General features: G+C 47.0%; 1 protein-coding gene across 5 annotated transcripts in view; it reads right to left on the reverse strand.

Moving 5' to 3' along the window:
• Positions 1 to 1450: 1450 nt before the first annotated feature.
• Positions 1451 to 20927, reverse strand: part of MAP3K3 (mitogen-activated protein kinase kinase kinase 3) — a 45686-nt gene continuing 26209 nt past the window's right edge. For 2 of the 5 annotated variants that reach the window (XM_011368554.2, XM_011368552.2), the window contains 10 exons: positions 14080 to 14213; positions 10537 to 10610; positions 8818 to 8885; positions 8540 to 8632; positions 7752 to 7943; positions 7089 to 7237; positions 6241 to 6372; positions 5625 to 5754; positions 5090 to 5285; positions 1451 to 3723 (listed from right to left, as the gene is read on the reverse strand). In XM_011368554.2, the coding sequence (XP_011366856.1) occupies positions 3495 to 3723; positions 5090 to 5285; positions 5625 to 5754; positions 6241 to 6372; positions 7089 to 7237; positions 7752 to 7943; positions 8540 to 8632; positions 8818 to 8885; positions 10537 to 10610; positions 14080 to 14213 (1397 nt within the window). In that variant the 3' untranslated portion in view covers positions 1451 to 3494. The remainder of the gene's footprint in view (positions 3724 to 5089; positions 5286 to 5624; positions 5755 to 6240; positions 6373 to 7088; positions 7238 to 7751; positions 7944 to 8539; positions 8633 to 8817; positions 8886 to 10536; positions 10611 to 14079; positions 14214 to 20927) is intronic. The other 3 variants (XM_023535650.1, XM_023535648.1, XM_023535649.1) reach the window with 3 other exon arrangements.

A 20927-nucleotide genomic window follows, 5' to 3' on the forward strand; every position in this document is an offset into this window, starting at 1 on the left:
CCAGCGAGTGCTGTCAAAAATTTTCCTAGTCTTATTTTTTTCCCCATCTGTCACCTCACCCCTTTTTAAGCTCCAGTGAGTGGGGCAGCTATGGTCTAGGTAGTTCTAGGAGAAACAGCTCATCTGCTCCTCTGAGGGACAACAAACAAGGCAAGTCTAGAGGACCTGAGACCCCACAAAACACAGGCAGGAAGTCTGGGTTGACCTGCCCCACACCCAATGCCCTGATTTCCCCAAATTTCCCATGAGCTGCTTAAGTTGGAGCAAGAGAACAAATGGAAGATCTGCTGCCACTACCCCATACAACTTAAATTCCTGTCTTAATACCCATAGGACAGAGTAGGGAACTAGGCCTCAGGCTCTGAGGGTAGATGGGCCACTGTGCTGAGGGAGACAACTTGCCCCTTGAAGAAGCACTGCCAAGACTCAGTAAGCGAGTGGGTCCTCGGCGTGAGCCTTGCTCAGGGCAGGCCCAACTTCTGTACCAAAGCTTCAGATAGGGACAAGGATGGTCTCTGCTCAGAGCTAAGCAACAGGAAGGGATACCAGAGAGATGGCTCCTGGAGGCACGTGATCTGCCCCGAAAAGATGGGACTAAAGGGAGTTGTCCGGGCTAGCCGACTCTATTATATGTCACAAAAGTGCTGGGAACCCAGCCACTGGTGATACTAACAGTGCCACATTGGTAAATCAGCCCTGATAGGACTACCCTCAGCAGAGCTCCTGGGAACAAGAAGGGGTACCACCTCTGAGCTAGCTGTGGTACTGGCCAAATCATCCCATCCCAGGACCCCTCCGGAGTCATTTTAAGTTCTTTATTGAGGGACCCAAGCTTGTGGCCAGGCACCTTACCTTGCCTCTCCCAAGCAAACACCTACTACCTCTACGCGACCCCAACCAAAAGCATTGCCACAGGACCCCTCCTGTATAAATGATCCCTTTTATTGTAAGTAATGCGCGACACTGGCCTGGCTTTGCACTGCAAGCCCTCGGTCAAGATATAGTCAAATAACTACGGCTGCAGGTTCTTCTGCACGATCCACAATTCAGACACACAGAGCTGAGGTGGGCAAAAGGGGCAGGAGGGCGGTGGAATGCGGACGGTCCCCACCCCTGATCTCTGTTGCGTTGGCCAAGGCCAACATACCCCACAGAATGATGAGCAAATGGCGCATGGCCCTTACCATAGCAAGCCTGGGGCTGCTAGGAGGCTGCCCTTCAGAACCTTGGGGCCAAGGCCACTATAAGCCCACAAGTTTTCATCTGGATTATTTAATTAAAAAATAAATTAAAATTAAGCAACAGCTTGGTCCTGAGGATGCTGAGCCAGCATGTCCACAGTTTTTGGCACAAAAAAAAAAACGGGTTTAACCTGGTAGTTCTGGGTAATTAAGAGTTGCCAGACCACCTCAGTTTGCTTAAAAAAAAAAAAAAAAAAAAAAAAACGGGGTTTTTTTTTTTTTTTTTGGAGTGCAGCGTGTGTTCGCTTGTTTGCAAATTCATTTTTTTAAAAAACGTTCCCTGTGAGGTAAAACCCCAGGGGGGTGGGGCTCTGTGAGAGCCTGAACCTGGGACAGAGTCGTCTCATCTTGTCAGCTCCAGCACCGCATGCTTTCCTCTCAGGGAATGGGGACAGGACAGGGGTGTGGGCCCAAGAAGTATGTGGAGCCATCAGATGGGGTCATGGAGAGGCCGAGCTGCCACTAGGCAGCTTTGGTCAAGATGTAGGGCCAGTCCCCACTCTGGGCGAAGGCTGAGGTGGAGGGAGAAGCACATGCTCACTATCTCAGGGCTGGGCTGGGGGTGCCTGACAGAGACCCCTGGGGGAAAAAGATGGAAATGGGCCCAGGCCCAACTGGCACCGTGCAACACTTTCCTGCAAAACAGCTGCTTTCGTTTTCTTCTCTCTTGAGGCGTCCATCACCTGTAACAGTCTAGAAGTGATATACATATAAAAACCATCAAATATGATCTGAGATATAAATTAACAAGTACAAGGCCTCACATTACATGATGTGAAAAGGCTAAAAACAGCGATAGAAACTACATTCATAAAAGTGCATCGTCAACATACAACGAAGGCTTTGGCTTGTTCTGGTGCCCGTGGGGAAGTGGGCATGGCTGGCAATGAGCTGCCTGGTGCTAATCCCCAGCTCCCTGGAGACGCCCATCCCTGGGCACTGGCTTTTTTTTTTTTTTTTTCTTTTTTTCCTTTAATGACAACTCCCAAGGAACTGGGTGTTGAGAGGGAGGAGCTCTAGCAATAGGCACATTTTGGAGGGGAGGGGCCGGAAAAAAGGACCAGCGCCCAAGCTGAGGTAAATAAGGCCAACTCTAAGCTGCTTGGAGATACTGGCTCCCAGACCCCTGCTGCCGCTCCTCCCACAAGGGAGGAGCAAGAAGGGAAAGAGGCTGAGACCTTGGGGATGGACAAGGCTGGTCAAGGAGGAACAGAGCTGGCGGTTTTGGACATAGTTGGTGGCATCATAGGGGCTCTCCCTTCTACCAGGTGGAGAGGGTTCTGTCCTAGCAGGGTCACACTCACAGACAGCCTGAACAGGCTGCTCGGGGCAGGGCGGCCAGCTGGATGAGAGGCCTGCACCGTGCTGTCCACTTCCTTTCTGCTGCAGTGGGGGGACAGATGCCAGGTCAGGAGCACAAAGGCCATTACCTTCAGCTCTTTCCAATCCAGCCCAAGGTCCGAGCCCACAGCAGGGGTAGTCAGAGGCCAGAGGGCACACAGCCTCTAGTTTAAAAACTGGGTACAGCATAAGAGTGACTCCAACTTGTAAAACAGAGACAATTGCATTGACAAAACTGCCCTCTCAGTGGGGCAGTTCCACATCTCAGGCTCCTGCTTGGAAGGGCAGGGTCACAGGGGCAGGCAAGACGTGCTCCTCCTTCCCTGAATAAGGCAGCATAACATCTGCTCACTCATCTTTGGTAAAGGACAGGGACTGGCAAAGCTGACCCGGGGGCCCCAGGGAGAGCGCAGCCCAGGCCTCTGCCTTCCATTGGCTTCTGGATGCAGGGTTTTTAACTCAGGCGTGGGTGGCCTCACCCAGCCCAGAGATGCCCTGGTGATCTCAGACATGGGGAGGAGAAACAAAATAACACTCTGGATGAAAGTAACACTATTTGGACCCTCGTGTCCATACTGTGCCCCTAGTCCTTCTGGGCTCTGGTGCTGATTGCAGTGTCAGGACACAGCCTCAAGGCCCACCGCGCCTTGCACACTGTTCCTAGCCCCTTCTCCTCCACACTGAGCTTACGGGACTGGGCTCTCAGGTCTGGCAGGCTGGGGGCTTTGTCCTTGAGGCTGCAGCTGCCCCACCCTGGCTCTAGCCCCAGCGGCGGAAGAGGCACAAATGCTGGCTGAACTGCAGCTCTGTGGTCCACAGCCTTGCCTGGGAGAAGCAGCAACTTCGCTGAGCCCCACAGCAGCCCCTCGCCCATACAGCAAGGGCAGCCAGCAGCAGCGTGGCCTTGAGAGCTCAGTACACGAGCTGTGCAAAGTGGTGTGTGAGCAGCTCCTCGGCTGAAGGTCTCTGGCGGGCCTCCACAAAAATACGCCTCAGGAAGTCCCGGCCATGCTCAGAGATGTGGGAGGGCAGTTGAGGATTGGTGGGCTGGGTGGCAATCTTGAAAATGGCGGCCATGGCTTCATACTCTGCCCAAGGTGGTTTCTCCGTCAGCATCTCCACCACAGTGCAGCCCAGGCTCCTAGAAAGAGAGATCTCCATGTCATTCCTTGGCCAGCCCCAGGCTGCCAGCTGCCCTGCCCACTGCTGTAAATGGAGGTGCCTTTCTCAGAACACACTGAGGCAGCATGGGCCAAGCTGAGGGTTGACACCTGGTAGAGGGTCCCCAAAACCAGAAGAGGCTTCAAAGCACTGTTGGCATTGTCCACACGGGCTTTACCAACCTAAACCCACCCAGGTGCTTCTTGAGACTGGGGAAGAGAACCACCTAGCATGGACAGAAAGAGCTCCAAGATAACTATTATCAGATTCCTACTGCTGCTCTAACTAATTACCAGGAACCTAGTGGCACCAAAAACAGTATGAATTTATTATAGTTCTGGAGCTCAGAAGTCTAAAATCAGTCTCACTGGGCTAAAGTCAACGTCTCAGTGGGGAAGGTTCTTTCTGGAGGCTCTGAAGCAGTGGTCCCCAACCTTTTTGGCATCAGGGACCAGTGCTCCAATGAGAATTCAATGCCTGATGATCTGAGGTGGAGCTGAGGCGGTGATGCTATTAGCACTGGGGGGCGGCTGCAAATATAGATGAAGCTTCACTCACTGGCCTGCCATTCACCTCCTGCTGTGTGGCCTGGTTCCTAACAGGCCACTGATCAGTACTGGTCTGCAGCCCGGGGGTTGGGGACCCCTGCTCTGAGGGGAGAATCTGTTTTCTTGCCGTTTGTAGCACCTAGAGGCCACCTGCCTTTCTTGGCTCCTGGCCCCTTCCTTGTGTCACTCCAACCTCTTGCTTCCATCATCACATCTCCTACTACCCACTCTGATCTCCTGCCTTCCTTTTGTAAGAACTCTTTTGATTACACTGGGCCCGCCTGGATAATCCAAGATAATTTCCCCATCTCAAAATTCTTAAATTAATCACATCTGCAAAGGCCCTTCTGCCATATAAGGTCACATTTATAGGTCAAAGAGATTAGTACAGGGACATCTTCAAGGGACCATCATTAAGCCAAGCACAAGAACGTTCCAAGAGGAAAAGCCACTCTCAAGACTTCCAGGCACTTTCAGAGGATTGAAATTAAGTAGCACAAATGCAAGCTGCCTAAGCGCTATGAGAGAGCCTGCTACCATTGAGAGGCTGATCCAGGCCTTCATTGTTAATCCATCTTTCAGGATTTAGCAAACATCAGGGATGTTTTCCATGGCCTAAGTTCCCAGCAATAAGTTGCTATTTGGAGTTAAAACACACTGCCACCTCTGCATGAAAGCTGGCAAGAGGTGGACTCTCTCCTCATCCTACCACACCGCAGAGCCCCAGGCTCATTTCTAAGTTGGAGCTATTACAGCCCAGACAGGGACATGGGGGCCCAGCACGTCCGCAGCGCTCACCACACATCTGCCTTCCTTCCGTAGCCCTCACCGCTGATCACCTCAGGGCTCATCCAGTAGGGTGTGCCGGTGACCGAGCGCATGCCCGTGCCCGAGCACACGCCTGTGCCCGACATGCAGATGGTCTGCAGGCGCTTGCTGGCCCCAAAGTCCCCCAGCTTCACATTCCCAGCAGAGTCTCGGAGGATGTTGGCTCCTAAGGCGTGAAAGGGCAGAGGCTGGAACCTTGGACCCTCTGGGCTTTTTCTACCGCCTCCCTCTTTCCCTCCCTCCCAGCTCACAGGGCTGCTGGGGAGGACGGGGCTACCATGAACTAGACGTGAGCTGCACAGGACAAACAGGCTAGTGACAGAAGCCTCAGCCTTACAGCACAAAATGATCATTGCCATGGCAGTTTACTCTGAAGTATTTTCCCAAATTGTTCAACCAATTTTCACACCAATCCCCCAAGGAAGCAATCAGGGTCCCACTTTTCAGTAAGTGCGGAATGGTTAAGTGACCAGGCCTTGGGGACCCACAGTCTGCTCCTGCTCACCCTTGATGTCCCGGTGAACAATCATGTTGCTGTGCAGGTAAGACATGCCCTCCAGGATCTGCCGGGTGTATTTTCGGGTCACACTCTCAGTTAGAGCCCCGTAGGCCTTTAACTGGTCTTTCACTGAGCCCTATAGTCACAAAAGTCAGGGAGTCACAGTGGGAAGGAGGCAGGAAGGGGGCAAGGCTACTTCCAGGCCCCAGCATTGCAGCAAAGAAGCGACTCATCCAATCTCCACTTGCAATGTGCCGGGTGCCTTGCTAGGGGCTATTGGGCAACTTGGAGAAAAGTCTGAGAGTCTTTCCCTTAAGCAATGTACAACCTGAATCCAGAAGGGAAGCCCCTCTGCTCTGGGTAAAGGTGGTACTTACTAGACAGTGCAGCCATCCTGGAACCCTGAGGTGAGGGTGGCCTAGGACATTTCTCATCCCACACCATCACTGTGACCAGAGGCAGGGTCCTCCTGACTGCAAGTCTTGCCATCACCTCACCTTCTCCTCCGAGCCTCGGAGTCTCAGGTGATCATACCCATGTCCAAAGGATCCCTCCACTGCAGCCCTCAGCCCCAGGTAAGGCTCTCTCTGTGTATGTTGTACATACATCAAGGGGCACATACCCCTGGCATGTACTCCATGAAGATGGTCAGAGTCTTCTCGGCGCGGTCCCGCAGACAGCCATAGTACTGCACAATTCGCTCATGTTGCAAGTTCTTCAGCAACTGGATCTCACACTCCAGAGCACTCACCTCCTATGAGAGAGGCCCAGCATCACCTCAGCTCTCTGGACCCTTGTTTGCCCACCTGGGATCAGCTCAGCTTGCCCTACCTAGTCAGTAGCCACAGGGGGTGGGGCGGCGGGAGGGCGGTCTACCTGCCTTAGAAACTTCAGCTGGAGAAAAGGGGGACTCTCTCAACTGCCTGGCCCTTGGCCACAATGCTGAGCAACCCGTTGGGATGGTGGTATTCCCACATGGGAAAATGGCAGACAGTGGGGTGGGGGGAGTTATAGGTACTTAGTAGACAGTGGGGTGGGAGTTATGGGTACTTGGTTGAGGTTACTGCTGTTATTTATCCACCCAAAGTGGAGTGTAGGCCATAATCAAGCTGAACTCCAAGACAGGCTCCTTCCTGGGCTGAGACAGATGTCTGTTTGGTTAATGGGGGGCAGGTGGAGAGAGAGGTACTGCTCTTTGTGGCACTGGTCATCACCTCTCAGTTTGGTTGTTTGGCACTTCGCATCAGCTCAGTTCTTCATACCCAATCCCTCCCCTGAGTGCTTGGTGCTCTTTGAACCACGGTCCCTTACTCCATGGCCAAGGCCAAGGTGGACAGCAAGGGAACTTGAGAGAAGAGTGATGGGGGAAGCAACCTACAGCATCTTGAGCAATTAAGTCTGTGCAATGAGACAGGTATTTGATTGGTCAAGAGGGAAGAAATGGAAGTCAGACCATGGGGAAGGCAGTACCTTGCTTGTCTCAGGACTGTCTGGGTCAAACTGGACCTGCTTAGAAGCAAGTTCACGTCCTGTGTCCACGTCATAGCACAAATAGACCCTGCCAAAGGCACCCTGGCCCAGGAGCTTCCCCCGACGCCAATTGATGGGGGCACTCGGAGCTACAGGAGAACAGAAAGAAGGAGCTTTAGTCTCTGCACATTATTTACTGATATCCTGCCTCATTCTCTGGAGGTTCTATATGGAACCTCTGAGCTCCACCTACATCTGGAGTGAGCCCAGTGCTCTGGTCAACCAGACCTTAAAGTCTGAGTCATGAGAAGCAGAAGACTGGCTAAGATCATGATTAAATGCTCTTCTGCATTGATCAAACACCTATACTTCCAAAGCTCCTAAATACCTTAATAGGGCAGGGATTAAGGACACTGTACTTCAGTTTAAACATGGAAAAACTAAAGACCAGAAAGGGGAAGTGGCTTGTCACACAACAGTGGAGTGAGGACTAAGGTCTAGGGGGCCCGCTGTCCACCCACAGGCTCTTCCAGGGTGGAGATGATGGGCCAGAGCAGCCTACTGCTGAGCCCGACAGCCCCAGTGGACTCACTGGCCTCTTGCCCTGCAGCTCATCTGACCATCCCCTGGGCAGTCTCCTCCTAGCCAGGGCCCACTCCTCACACTTGGTCGGCACATTCCTCTCCTGCACAGACAGGGCGTTCTCGCTGTCCGCACTCCGCAGGCGCCCTCGGGGGTCCAGATATTGCACAGCCAGACCCATGTTCTTGCCGTTTGTGCTCAAGGAGCGGCTGGAGGGCACCAGGGTGAACAGGTTACCTTGATGACGTCGTATTCGAGGAAATGTTCTTCTGCCTAAAGGGGTGCAGGGGTCAGAGCAGAGCAAGTCAGACCTCTGGCCTCGAGGCTAAATGTGTAAACCAGGTCATAACGCCAGTTCCAGCCCATCCTATCTGCTCTCCTACCTGACTCATGTCAGAATGGCTAATGTTTCAAGCACCTTGAGAATTAGGACAAAAGCAGGAATTAGAAAGTAGCCACAGATAGTTCAGGGAGCCCTGGCCAAAGGGAAGGCCCCACATCTCTCACAAGACCAATCCATGGCTGAAGTCTGCGTTTTCCTAGGCATCCTTATCTTAAACTTCTGCAGAAGCTCCATTCCTTTTGATGCCATGGGGTAGAAGAGGGCAATGGAGATCTGGTGCCCTAGAGCACGCTGTGCACTCAGACAAAAGACAGACTTCCCAGTGGCAGTGTCCTGGTCTACGAATACCACCCTCCCTCTATTTTTGTTTTTCCCTGTCTCTAATACCTCAAGTGTGGACACAGGTCCTCAGGAATAATGGAAACACAAGGTCTGGAGTGCCCAGGCCCACTCGCTGACAGTGATTTTTCCATGGCAAAGCTCTTCTTGAGGCAGCCAGCAGGGGGCAGGGTGGAGGTGCACTCACCATCGTTGTAGTCCTTGTGGTGCATGGACACGTGGTAGCGCCGGGGATAGGTTCCACCTTTGACCCCTTTGTCATAGAGCTGAGTTTCCCGATCTGAGTAAGACAGAGGAATCACTGGCTTCTGGGTAGATCATCGTGAGTGATCCGTTTAAGCCCCTAGGTCACCTGAGACCTCAGAGCAGTAGGCCCAAGGAGAATTAAAATAACAGTCCTGACTTCCCAGCTCAGCTATCAAAAGCAGAATGTCTGCAGCTCTACCCAGGCACTGGGGAACTCACCTGAGAACTCTTGTCTGTTGTCTGGGAAGCTCTGAGCTCGGGACATTCGCGATTTCCGGAAGGATGGGCTTAAAAAAAACAAAACGAAATCACAAAGTAGACTTTAGCATACTTCCAAAGCAGCTCACTAGGGCAGAAGGCAGGATATCCAGACGGACACCCTTTTCTAACTCCCTCCCACGTCATTACATGGTAAGAAGCAGAGTTTGAGAGAAACAAGTCTTTTTCTGTGCTCAACCTCCTTTCTCTTTACTAGTCTGAGGCCCAAATCTGACAGGACCTTGAATGACGAACCGCTCCATTCCTACCGACCTCCAGCCTGGCTGCACAGCCCTTTTCCGTCTTAATCTTTCCTTCCACTTTAGTAACAGGTGAAGAGTTGCCAAAACATCTCTTGCAGTAACAAAAATAGCAACACCACCAACCATTTTCCTTTCAGACTAATTGCCACCATCCCATTTTAGAGATAGGGAAACTGAGGAACAGAGAGGTTAAGGGACTTATCCAAAGCTACTCGACTAATATTTGGAGAAGAAAACAAAGCATGGGAGGGATAAAGAAAAACCCAAGAATCAAGTGAGCAAATTTAGCTATCTTACCCAGCATCCACATGAATGGTCCTTTCCCTTATAACTACTAGACCCAGACCATCTGCAGTCCTTTCCTACTGCCATCTCCTGGCTTGGCCATAAACTTAGGAGATAGTCCAAAACCATAATCGGTCTCTATCCTGGCAGACCCTCAGTTTGCAGCAGCAACTCCTGACACTTTTATGCCTTCTTACTCTCCTCGCTGGAGAATAAGCCCCACACAAAGTTACAAATTGGATACCAACAAGTAACTACAACTATATTCTGTGCTAACCAGAGGGGACAGTGCTCATCAATGCTCAGATCTGTTAGGAAAGACATAGTACAAATTTGGTCATGGTCACAAGGTCAGTACCCACGTGAACAATTAATCAGTTACGCAAAGAAAAAATATCCCCAAACCTGTTCCATAGCCTCTGACCATAAGCCCTAAGCCCAGCCAGACATGATCAAACGTGCTCTTGGTCATAACAAGGTCAAGGTGAGAGACTGGCTGGATCAGTGCCAAAGCCAACTTCAAATATACCCCCGCTGACAGGCAAACCAGCTCCACAGAACCATTTGGTATATAAAGGAGAGCACTTGTCCCCTCTCAAAGTGTAAGAACAAGACAACACACCAAGCAGACAGTATAGTAAGCTTGGCAGTCTGGATATTTTGTGTCTGGTTTTTATATCCCAGTTTCTTATTCCACCAGAAACACCTGGAGAAAAAAAAATGAAAGTAAACCCACAGGTGATAATTCAATTTTGTTGCTGAAACACTGAAGGTCCACTGCTTCTCAGTCCACATCACAGCAATGAGGCCAAGAGTACAAGAGCAGCAAGTATTATGTGGAAAGTCAAATATGTAAAGCACTTGAAACAACAAGCAAGCATTTAATACATGTGAGATGCTGTTATGAGCTGCTATTATATTTATCTAATTATGTAAGCATAACATTCTCATGGTGTTTGAAAATTAAGGAGGGCTAAGAATTCCAGCAAGAGGTTTCTTTCCCAGAAGCATGACGTTTTTACCATGGGCCTGCAGACCAGAGAGACACACGTACTAGTTAATTCTATTTCCTTAGCCCATCAGTTCCAAAAACGCTTATGCACTAACCCCCAAACCAGCCACAGTCCCATACCTGTCTGCTGACCTGTCCAAGGATTGGCAGCTTCCTGACAAGGAATTTTCAGCACTGCTCAGTGGGTCCAGCATCTGCAAGGCAAGTCATATAATAAAACCCCAGCCCCAGCCCAAATTCCAGCCAGGTGATTTAGGGCTTTAAGGCCCAGCCAAGGCCAGCAAATGGTCCTTTTTGTCAAAATATAAAAGTGCCCTTTCTCTACCGATGCAGTGGGACAAATGATCAGGAAGGTACTATTCTCCCCCCCAATTTGAAAGGCAAGTTTCCAGGAGGGAGAAAAATGCCTGGCTGGCATCCCAAAGAGCTCTGTCAGGAGAGCAAAGCAGTGATGCTACTTCTCTTGTTGGCATTTTCTTGGCTTGTGACTGGAGCCTGGCGCTGAAGATGGTACTACCCTTCAGAGGCTCCCAGTGCATTTGGGTGGTACCGTAATGCTTCTATTTATTCTTTGTAATTTATAATTTACAAAAACAAGTATTGCCTTCACTTCATAGACGAGTCCCTGCAGGTCTAGAAAGATTAGGAGAATTGTCTAAAGTTATGAAACCAGTTAGTAAACAGCTGATACAGATCAAAAATTTCCCAGTTCCTGGTTCTCATTCAGAGGCAATAGGCATATATGTTAAAATCTTTCTCTGGCCCTTGGTTAAATGCAGTAATAAAAAGCCTTCAGATTAGCTTTATCTCCAACTAACCTCTCCTTCATTTTGCCCATGAGGGATATCCATTATCAGAGTATTCATTATCTGAGATCCAAAGTTAGACATGACATAGGGAAGGAGAATATCAGAATTCTAAAGATTCACTAACAACTATTATAAAATTAGTTTCCAATTCAAATGACCTCTTCTCATTTAATACTAGAGTTCATCTCACTCGTAACTTCAAATACTTTAGGTCATACTGTTATATGATTTTTTAAAAACTACGAATCACAGCAAATTAATTACAAAGTAAAACTGCAAATATTGCTAAGGATATAGGATTTCCCAATGTGGATAAAACCAATATGGAAAAGAACTGCTCCCAACCCACCAAGTGCATTTTTGGCACAGCTGGAACAGTTAACAGAAGAAGAGAGAATGGGCAAGTACAGCAACATGGCAGGTGCGATGGCGGAGGAATACCAAAGGTTCAAGAAAGGCCTTTGGAAAACCCAGTGAATCCCATAAAGCCTTCTGTTAAAAAGGACCCTCTTTATGACAGTGCTGCGGAAGTCAAAGGGGAAATAAAGGAAGTTATGTTGTGCTGGCAAAATTTTTGTTAGAAAAATTAAGCCAAAAAAATTAACATGAATCATGCTTTTGTTCATTTTAAAAATTAGCAAACAGATGCAATTACTACCTAAATCTAATTAAAGCAAAAACAAAATAAACTTAGTTTCACTTTTCAATAAAGTCTCAATTGACTATTCTTTCACTGTATACTATGCTGTTTTGGTTTCTGTTAAGTGGATTTATCTTGAATGACTCAGTTACCAGGAGCAATTAATTCTCTTTAGCTAAGGGGGCGAGGCACTAGAGAAGAACCTAGGCATTCCCCAGCAGCCACCTTCCTTGGCCTCTTTCTAAAAGTCTGTCCTCACTAAGAGTATAATACTCCCACGCCTTCCAATGCCAATCAGGTAAAGTAAAGGAGTAAAAGGACCAGGATATAGGACCATGGAAGAGATGGAGACCACAGGCAATCTAACTCATTTGCAATTTCTGAGATTTTATACCCAAGTCACCTCTAGTAAAGCTAATGTTCAGAGTGCTCTGGTTAGAGAAAACAGAAAAGATAGTCAGTACAATACTCAAGAAGAGAATCTGCAGCTAAAAGCACTCCAGGTCACTGTTCTAAGCACAAATTTACCTGGAAGGCAAGAATACAGAAGAGAAAAGAAGCAGTGTAAAGGCTTCTCATAGCCTATACAGTTTGAATAATGTTGTATAGAGACTAGCTATTGAAGGGAAAGAGAAGTTATAAGAATTGGTTTCAAGAGAAAGAAAAGTTATAAGCAGCAGGTTTTTTTTAATGCCCCCATGTGATGGTGTTGGCCCTTCTGTTAGATGCTTTACCCTTAAGAAATTTCCCCTTCCCAGACCAAATCCCCAGATTTTATAAGAGTGGATCTTTCTCTTTGTAATCAAAGAAAGCTCAATGAAAAAACTTTAAAGTGAGACCAGAGATCTCACTCTTGCTGAGTTTACTAAGCCAAATGCCATTTTCATCAAGTGAACAACTCGTTAAAAAGCTAGCCATTAAAATGGGTTAGTCACTGTGGTAGATAAACCATAAAGTGAGCCCCATTTCATAAGTCACAGCCTTATATAAACCTTCGAGTCTGGGTAGAACTTAGAACTTGTTTCTAGTCAAAAGACTATGGCAAAGAAGATGGCGTATTCATTCCTGTGATTGTGTTACATTTTATAAGACTCTATCTTTGCAGACTGGAGCAAGAGATTCTCTTCTTGGCCTTGAAGAAGCTGCCATATTGTGAGAGGGCCACATGACAAGGAAATGCAGGTGGCTTTTAGGAGCTCAGAGTGGTCCCTAGCTAACAGCCAGTAAGAAAACAGGGACCACAGTGCTACAACCACAAGGAACCAAATTCTGCCAAAAACCATGTGAACTTGGAAGGGAACGCCAAGTTCCAGAAAGAAATGCAGCCTGGCCAATACTTGATTGCAGCCTTGTGTGACCCTACGTACAGGACCCGTCTAAGTCATGACTGGATTCCTGACCCAAGAAAACTAAAAGAATAAATGCATGCTGTTGTAAGCCGCTAAGTTTGTGGTAATTTGTTATTTGTTAAGCCTTTACACTGCTTCTTTTCTCTTCTGTATTCTTGCCTTCCAGGTAAATTTGTGCTTACAACAATGCATGCTGTTGTAAGCCGCTAAGAAAACTAATATAGCTGCTTACCATCACAAAATTTCACCCAAAGTAACCAATCCTACAGTATAATCTGGATATAGTATACTCTCTACCTTTCATCAAGAAATAGCAAAACTAAAATATGGCCAATGAAAAACAAAATCTGTCAGTTTAGGATTAGTCATATGTTAAAACTCTGCTGAAATGACAGGCAGTTACAAGGAAATATACGAATAGCAGGTTGGTATTCTGCAGAGAGACCAGTGAGAGAACCACAGGAGAGGAAAAACTGTCAGATGAGTATCCAACACCAAGGAAGCTAGGTAGTTGAGGTCCTGTCTTTAGCAGGAATTGAAATGTGGCTCCTAGAAAGAAATAATCCTTGAGTGGTAATCACACAATAGAATATATAGATGTCAAATTATAATATACACCGGAAAATTTATAATTGTATTAATCAATGTTACCCTAATAAATTTAATAAAAAATATAAAAATAAAAATAAATAAAAGATAAAAAATAAAATGAAATAATCCACATTTGGGCAGGCCTGGTTTACAAAAGGGCTATAGGATGGGGCTCAAGTCCCTTATCTCTGTACCATGCCTACTGAGAATCCCCCCAATAAAACTTTAATTATATGATCCCTCCCCAATAACACTCCCCCGCCACCATACTCACACACTGCTCGCTGGTCTCTGGGATGAACTCCCCCTCACTATTGATGCTGGTGTAGGACCCCTGCCGGGCAATGCGCTGCTGCCGTTCAGGCACATAGCCAGGGGGAGGCGAGCTTCGGCCAGGGGTCTGGGAGCCTAGAGCAGAGAAACAAGATCTTTGACTACAGAGCCCAGGACATGCAGCATGAGAAGAGCAGACATCTGGATCAAAAATAAGAAATCTACTCCATTTTTCAGAGACCCAGACGTCAAAAACCCATGTAGCTGGCCTTTCCCTTGGCATTGTAGCACAAAATTCTAGCATAACCATGAAAAAAGGATGGTTTTCTTAAGCCTTACCATGCCCCCAAAATGGGGCACTACTTAACACTTGGCTTACAAACATTAGCCTAGTGCCTACTTCCCACTTCTGGCTTTGGATAACATTTTAGTAGCCCACATGTTCTATGCAAAGTCAATCCATATGTTGGCAACATTTGTCAGCAGCAGAAGCAACCCAGAGAGGCAAGCAAGTGTTGTGAGAAAAAGCTTGGGTATCAGATAAACACGAATCGGGCTTTGCCACTCAGCTGAATGATTTAAACTCTTGCCTAAATTTCTTGAATGTAAAAATGGGAGATCTACCTCATAGCCTTTTTTTGGAAGTTATAAATATGGTGGCACAGGTACATATCCACATGGTAGGAACTCAGTAGAATTGTTTCATTTCCTTCACACTCTGTAGCAGATAGGAGTTAGACTCAAGATCCACTCCACCCTCTAGTATGCCTTCCTGCGCTTCAGAAGTTAATCAGCTAAAAGCTATTATTTCTAAACCCCCTCTTTAGGTTCAGCCAATCAGATGCACTGGTGTGAGATTTAGATGGCTTCCTGCTGTTCCTGGGCATACTACCGAAGCTTTGGTGTTTCTGCTGCAGCAAATAGAAGAGGCCTCACACCTGGTCTCCAGTTTGCTTGATGTCGGGACACAGGTGCAGGCATCCCCATGTAAGTGGCATGGACCCAAGTGGAGGGGTACTGTGCCTCTGGACCTGGTGGCTTCCCAATTACAGAAGAGGGAGGAGCTCGTCTATGTGGTATGGATGTTTCTCATTCTCTCAATGATCCTATAAGCCAGAAATACACTAAATCTCTTCTTGCTGAAGCTAGTTAGGGTGGATTCTGTTCTGTGCTACTGAACCTTGACCAATAAAATCTGGAGTGAACAGGTATTACACATTTGACCTAGAACAAACAATATTTCTATTGTAAGGGACTGATGAGAGAAAAAGAAAAACTCTTACTTATTGATGAGATCCTAGACATCGGTCCAAACTATCTCAGACAGGATGAATTGCCCTCAGTCTGTTACATGAAGCATCTAGTGTGAGACATCCCTGAAAAAAAATATTCATGGCCCTGCCCCCATTCTCTCCTTCACTAGATGGCCAGTGAACTCTTCCCTAGTTTTGCAGGTGGGATGGGACTAGCTCACATGAGGCCAGCACTACAGACCCAGGAGGGGCTGAGGGAAAATAGCAAAGGTTTTCTGAGCTTTTATTTCCAGCCAGAGACTTTCACTTTTTCCAATACACATTGCTGCCTGCAGAGAGCCAGCCTTGCTATCTGATGGGCAACAGGCCAGGGGCTATTGTGCACAGGCCCACAGCTTGGGGCAGGAAAAGGAAGTCTCCCCAAACCAATGGCTATCAGAGGAAGCGAATGGAAAAACCAGGAGTTGGCAGAACTGCTCCAGAGCATTTTCAGTTTTGTTTTTATCTTCATTTCAGAAATTAGAGGCCAATGAGATGCACGACAGTAGTCAAGAAAAAGTGAGACAGGGACCTGAATAGGACAGGATACTGAACTCTAAGACTCACTGATGCTCACATATTTACCAGCAATGACAGCAGTGAACCAGACAGCACAAACCACAATGCTATGCAAGACACAGTCATTATAGGTCTCAGAAGGCAGGCACAACAGGGAGAGCAAGTTCTCTAAGACAACCTTCCCTGGTTCTTGTCTCATCAGGCCATTTGTACCAAGGGGCCCCATCTCAGCATGAGTTGAAGCAAGAGAGCAGAGTAGAAGTCCTGTGTTCGGAGTGACCCACAGCTTCCCATGAAGGCATTCTACTCATAAGGAGAAAGTCAGGGTTTAAACTGCCAGTGGTCTGCATTCCTCTGGGGCACGCTAGCTCTCTGCTAGCCTCCTTAACCCAGAGCAGCAGTGAGAGCAAAACTCTCACCCTAGAATATGATGGATTCTTTTGCTCTGTACTATGACTCGAAGCTGAAAGATAGGCTCTCAGATCCTAGCCCTTCTCATAGGAGACTTCTGTCAGGAAGCTGATACAGTCAGGAAGTTGCCTCCACAGGGAGTTCTAGGGCTTTGGGTCAGTGTTAATGTGCAGGTCACTGCAAGTACAAAGAGACAGCTTTTTTTGGCCATCAACTATTTTCTCTAAACCCTAGTCTCTCTTGGGGGCAGATGAAATGGGGGGAGGAATCAAATCATTTTTTTCTTCCTCAATGGAAAATCTTAACCAGTATTTCCCAATATGCTCACATAGGACCAGGCCACACAGAACAGAACTTCTCAACATTTTCATTCTATAAGACCTTGAGAACAGCCCATGTGTTTCAGCTTTCAAAATTCCAATTTTATTTTGAAGTTGCTACCACCACTAATCAGTTTCTAGTCTTATATAGTATCACAGAAGAATTTATAACAAGGAGGAAAAACCTGTAGAAGCAAAAAAAAAAGCTGACTACTGTTTCCATGTGGCTGGTCACTGTCTCTGCAGTCCTGGTTTCCACTCTTCCAAATCTGTACCAGGACTGGAGGTCTGCACCGTGCACAGCTCTCTAACTCATTAGTGCCTGGGTGCCGCTGTAAGTCATCTCATTCTTTTAAAACTCCTTTTATTCCTCTGCCTGAATTTTCCCTCCTCTCCTCAGAAAAAGAAGGTTCTCCTCCTCCTTGCCAAGGCACTATAAGCCCTCTACCTAGACTCCCCAATTCCTTTCCAGCAGGAGTCAGCTCCCCCGCCTTCCATCTTCTTTTCAGTTGTCTTTGTGCCTCCTTTCATAAACCTGCTCAGATCTCTAGCCTAAAAATATCCTCGGCTTATTTCTGCCACTCCCTTAAGCCACTACCCCACCTTTTTTCCGTCACAGTCAAACTTCTTGAAAGAACTGATTGCCTCTACTCATCCACTACCCATTCCTTACAGGTTGCAATCTGGCTTGCCTCTCTGTGGGTGGCAGTGGCAAGACAAGGAGAAAGATGGTGTAAAAACAGAAGCCAAGGCACTTGAGATGCACTATATCAAACAGGAGTCAGAATTTGACAAGGATAAATCCTTTAGGTGAGGCTTGGTTTAAGGTCACCACCTGATGTATTATGGAAGAAATGGTGCTTGAGCTCCGCTTCATGGGTGAGTAGAATTTCTATAGGACAGAGATATGAGGAAGAACATCTTCACGTAGGGAAATTTCATGTCTTATCTGGAGACCTCTCCACAGCGATCTCTCTTTTGGGTTAACTCATCACCTAGTAGTTTTTTGTGGGGCTTTTTGGCTTGTTTTTTTGGCTTGTTTTTGTGTTTTAGCATGAACTAGTTTAACAGACTAACTGGCTTGAAAAAAATTGGAATTCAAAGTATGTATATTATGATGTCAAAAACGAAAGGTGAACATGATAGCTGGTTTCAAATATTTGAAAAACTGCCATATGAAAGATATTATCTGTTACCTATGTTGCTCAAAGAGAGCGTATTAGAGTCAATGAGTAAAGTGAGAGAAGGCAGATTTTCAGTTCAAAATAAGGAAGAACTGCAAATAAATAAATGGAGTTGTCTAAATTGAATTGGGCTACCTTGCACTTCCCCATCATTGAAAACGTTACAGTGAGAACTGAATGACCTGCATGTTCAATCTCTCACTAAATACTCAGGTATGTTAACACTGGTGGGAGAGGAGAGAAAAGACACCCCTCCCCCCCCCGCCCCCGCAGAGAAAAGACACCCCACCCCCACCCCGCCCGCCCTGCTGGTGGGGAGGTGAATCACTGAGGCTTCTCCTTTGACCCCATTTCTACTGCTAGGACATCTTCTACTCCCTCATGCTTTAACCCTGACTCCTCTCTTCCTGTTTCCTTCTACATCCAGAAGGTCTTACCCTGTATTAGCATAGCAAGCACTTAAGACAGTTATGGATGAAAATGATACATTTATGTCTCTTACCCTTAGTCTGTCCTTTACAACCTGGTTGGTACCATGTCAAGTCTCCTCCCCATCCTCTCCTACTTTCCCTACTACCTCTCCGGTCACTCCTTTCCTGTGTCCTTTACAGGCTCATTCACCTCTAACTCACCACTAAGAATCTAGGTTCCTGAAGCTCAGTCCAAAGACTTCTCTTCTTACTCCACAGTCTGTGTAGGTACTCTCTTCTGGGCCCATGGCTTCAACCTGAAAATTTCCAATTTTTTCCCTACCCCTGATTTTCTCCCCTATGAACTAGAGAGCTGTGTATCTAACTGCCTGTTTGAGATCTCCTCTTGGCTGTCTCAAGGGCATCTCCAATTCGACCTGTCTAAAACATCAGGTCTGCCCCTTCTCAGCACCTGAAACCAGGCTCTCTCCTAGCATTCCTGTCTGGGCGAAAGGTAGTGCCATTTACCCAGATCCATGAAGGAGTAACTTATCTCCCATTCTCTCAACACCTGCAAATTCAACCCAATACTACAGTGGTTGGTTCTTAAATCTCTTGGTCTTAGACCCCCTTTACACTTTAAAAATTGAGGACACTAAAGAGCTTTTAATTATGTGGGTTATATCACTTAATATTCACTGTATTAGAAATTAAAGCTCGGAAATTTTAAAAATACAATAATAAACAGGCACACACTTTATTCACCATTGGAGCAAGACATCACCTCAGGCGTGTAATCCATGGAAAACTCATGAGAGAATGAATGAAAAGGCAAACCATATCTTAGCATTATTATGAAACCAGTTTTGACCTTGCAGACCCCCTGAAAGGACCTCAGAGGGACCACGCAGGAGTCCTCAGACCACACATTGTGAAGCACCACAATGCCATCTTCTGTCAGTTTTACCTTGTAAATGTCTCAAATCAATCTGCTCCTTCCTCTCTCCACTATTGTCACTGGCCTAATCCAAACTTCTGTCTTCTTTCGCCTGGACCACTACATTAGCCTAATGTGGTTCCCTTGGCTCCATTCTTGCCTCACTCCAATCTATTCTCCACATTGTAGCTGGAGTAATTCAAAATACAAATCTTAATATGCCCTCTTCACTTAAAAACCCTAAAGTGGATTTTCACCGCTTTCAACATAAAGATCAAAATCTTCATCACAACCCACAAGGCTCTGCCTCCCTCCCCAGTCTCAGCCTGTCCTCCCTTCCCTTGTTCTCAGTTCTCCAGCCCTCAGGGCCTCTTTCTGTTTCTCAAACACACAATACTCCCTCAGCCATCAGGCTCTCCCTGCCTGGAACTCTCTTCCCTGTATCTCCATCTCCTCTGCATAACTCTCATTCATGCTCTAGGTCATAGCCAAAGGCTTCCTGGCCCCCAAATCAGGTCACATTATACATGCTCATAGCACCACACACCTTTTAGTCACAGCCTATAATTATATATTTATTGCATTATGACAAGTAAATGTCTATCTTCCCACGGGTCTATAAGGGCAATACGGACAGGAGCTTTTTTTTTTTTTTTTTTTTTTTTTTTGCTTCTCATGTTTCTGGCACACAGTAGATACTTTGTTAATTATTTCTGGAATGAATAAATGAATGAATAAATAAGAATACAGTTTGATAGGGAAAGAGATAACAAGATAATGTGATAAACATTATCATGCAGATGGGAATAAGGAGCCAAGATTTTCAGTGTCTTCCCACTGCCTACCAAACAAGTCCCAGAGCACTCAAGGCTCCTCAGAAAATGGCCCAGGCATCCTTTTTCACCTTCTCTATTTCTCCTCCAGATATATCAGTCAATCTGAGGATGAGATCTCCAAAGGCAAATAGTTGAAAAGCCCTCTCCCTTCATCCTTGCCTATGGAAATCCTCCATAATCTCTAAAGATCCAGTTCAAACAGCTCCTCCCCAGAATGTATTTCCCAGGTCATTCTAGTTAGAAATAATCTCTACCATTTCTCAGCTCTATAGAAAGGCCGGCAGCCTCTGACCACTGCTCTCATCATATCCACCACTCCAAACCACCTGGGGTTCTTGGCTTCCATCACCTTCTTTTGTGATCATGCCTGGCAGGTGCTCTTTCCTGTGCCTGGTGTATCTGTCTCTATGCTTGGTAAATCTTTCTTCATGTGTCAACTCTTCTGAGAAAGCTGTTCTCCAAAGTCCTGGGCAGACTTGGTTATTGCCTGCCTTCCTGGTGCTCCCACACCACCCTCGGCCTTCCATGTGCCTGCACTGCAGCATGTAGCCCAGCCCAATGGCTGGTACGTAACACTTGCTGAATGAAGGAACTCCAGATCCACCTGTGCTGGGAGCTGTGTTGTCCACTCTCTAGATAAACAGGAAGAACTTCACAGAAATCTTATTCTTCATCATTCTCAGACAAGGAATTCCACATACGACTGCCTACAACAATGGTCCAGCATTTAGTCCCAGCCTCCACATACAAATCACAAGCACTGGCTTAGGAGCAGGAGGCCCACTCACTGCCCTACATCAATCCTCACTGCTTACTCCACAAATGAACAATGCTGTCCTCCCAGACCCTCACTCTCCAGGGCCAGAGATGCTCTAGACAGGGTCTCCTTCTGGGGTGCTGGCTCTCTCTCCTTAACCAGCTTACTGAAAACACAGCCACC

This window comes from Pteropus vampyrus, unplaced genomic scaffold (assembly GCF_000151845.1).
Source record: "Pteropus vampyrus isolate Shadow unplaced genomic scaffold, Pvam_2.0 Scaffold143, whole genome shotgun sequence".
NCBI classification, from domain to species: Eukaryota; Metazoa; Chordata; class Mammalia; order Chiroptera; family Pteropodidae; genus Pteropus; species Pteropus vampyrus.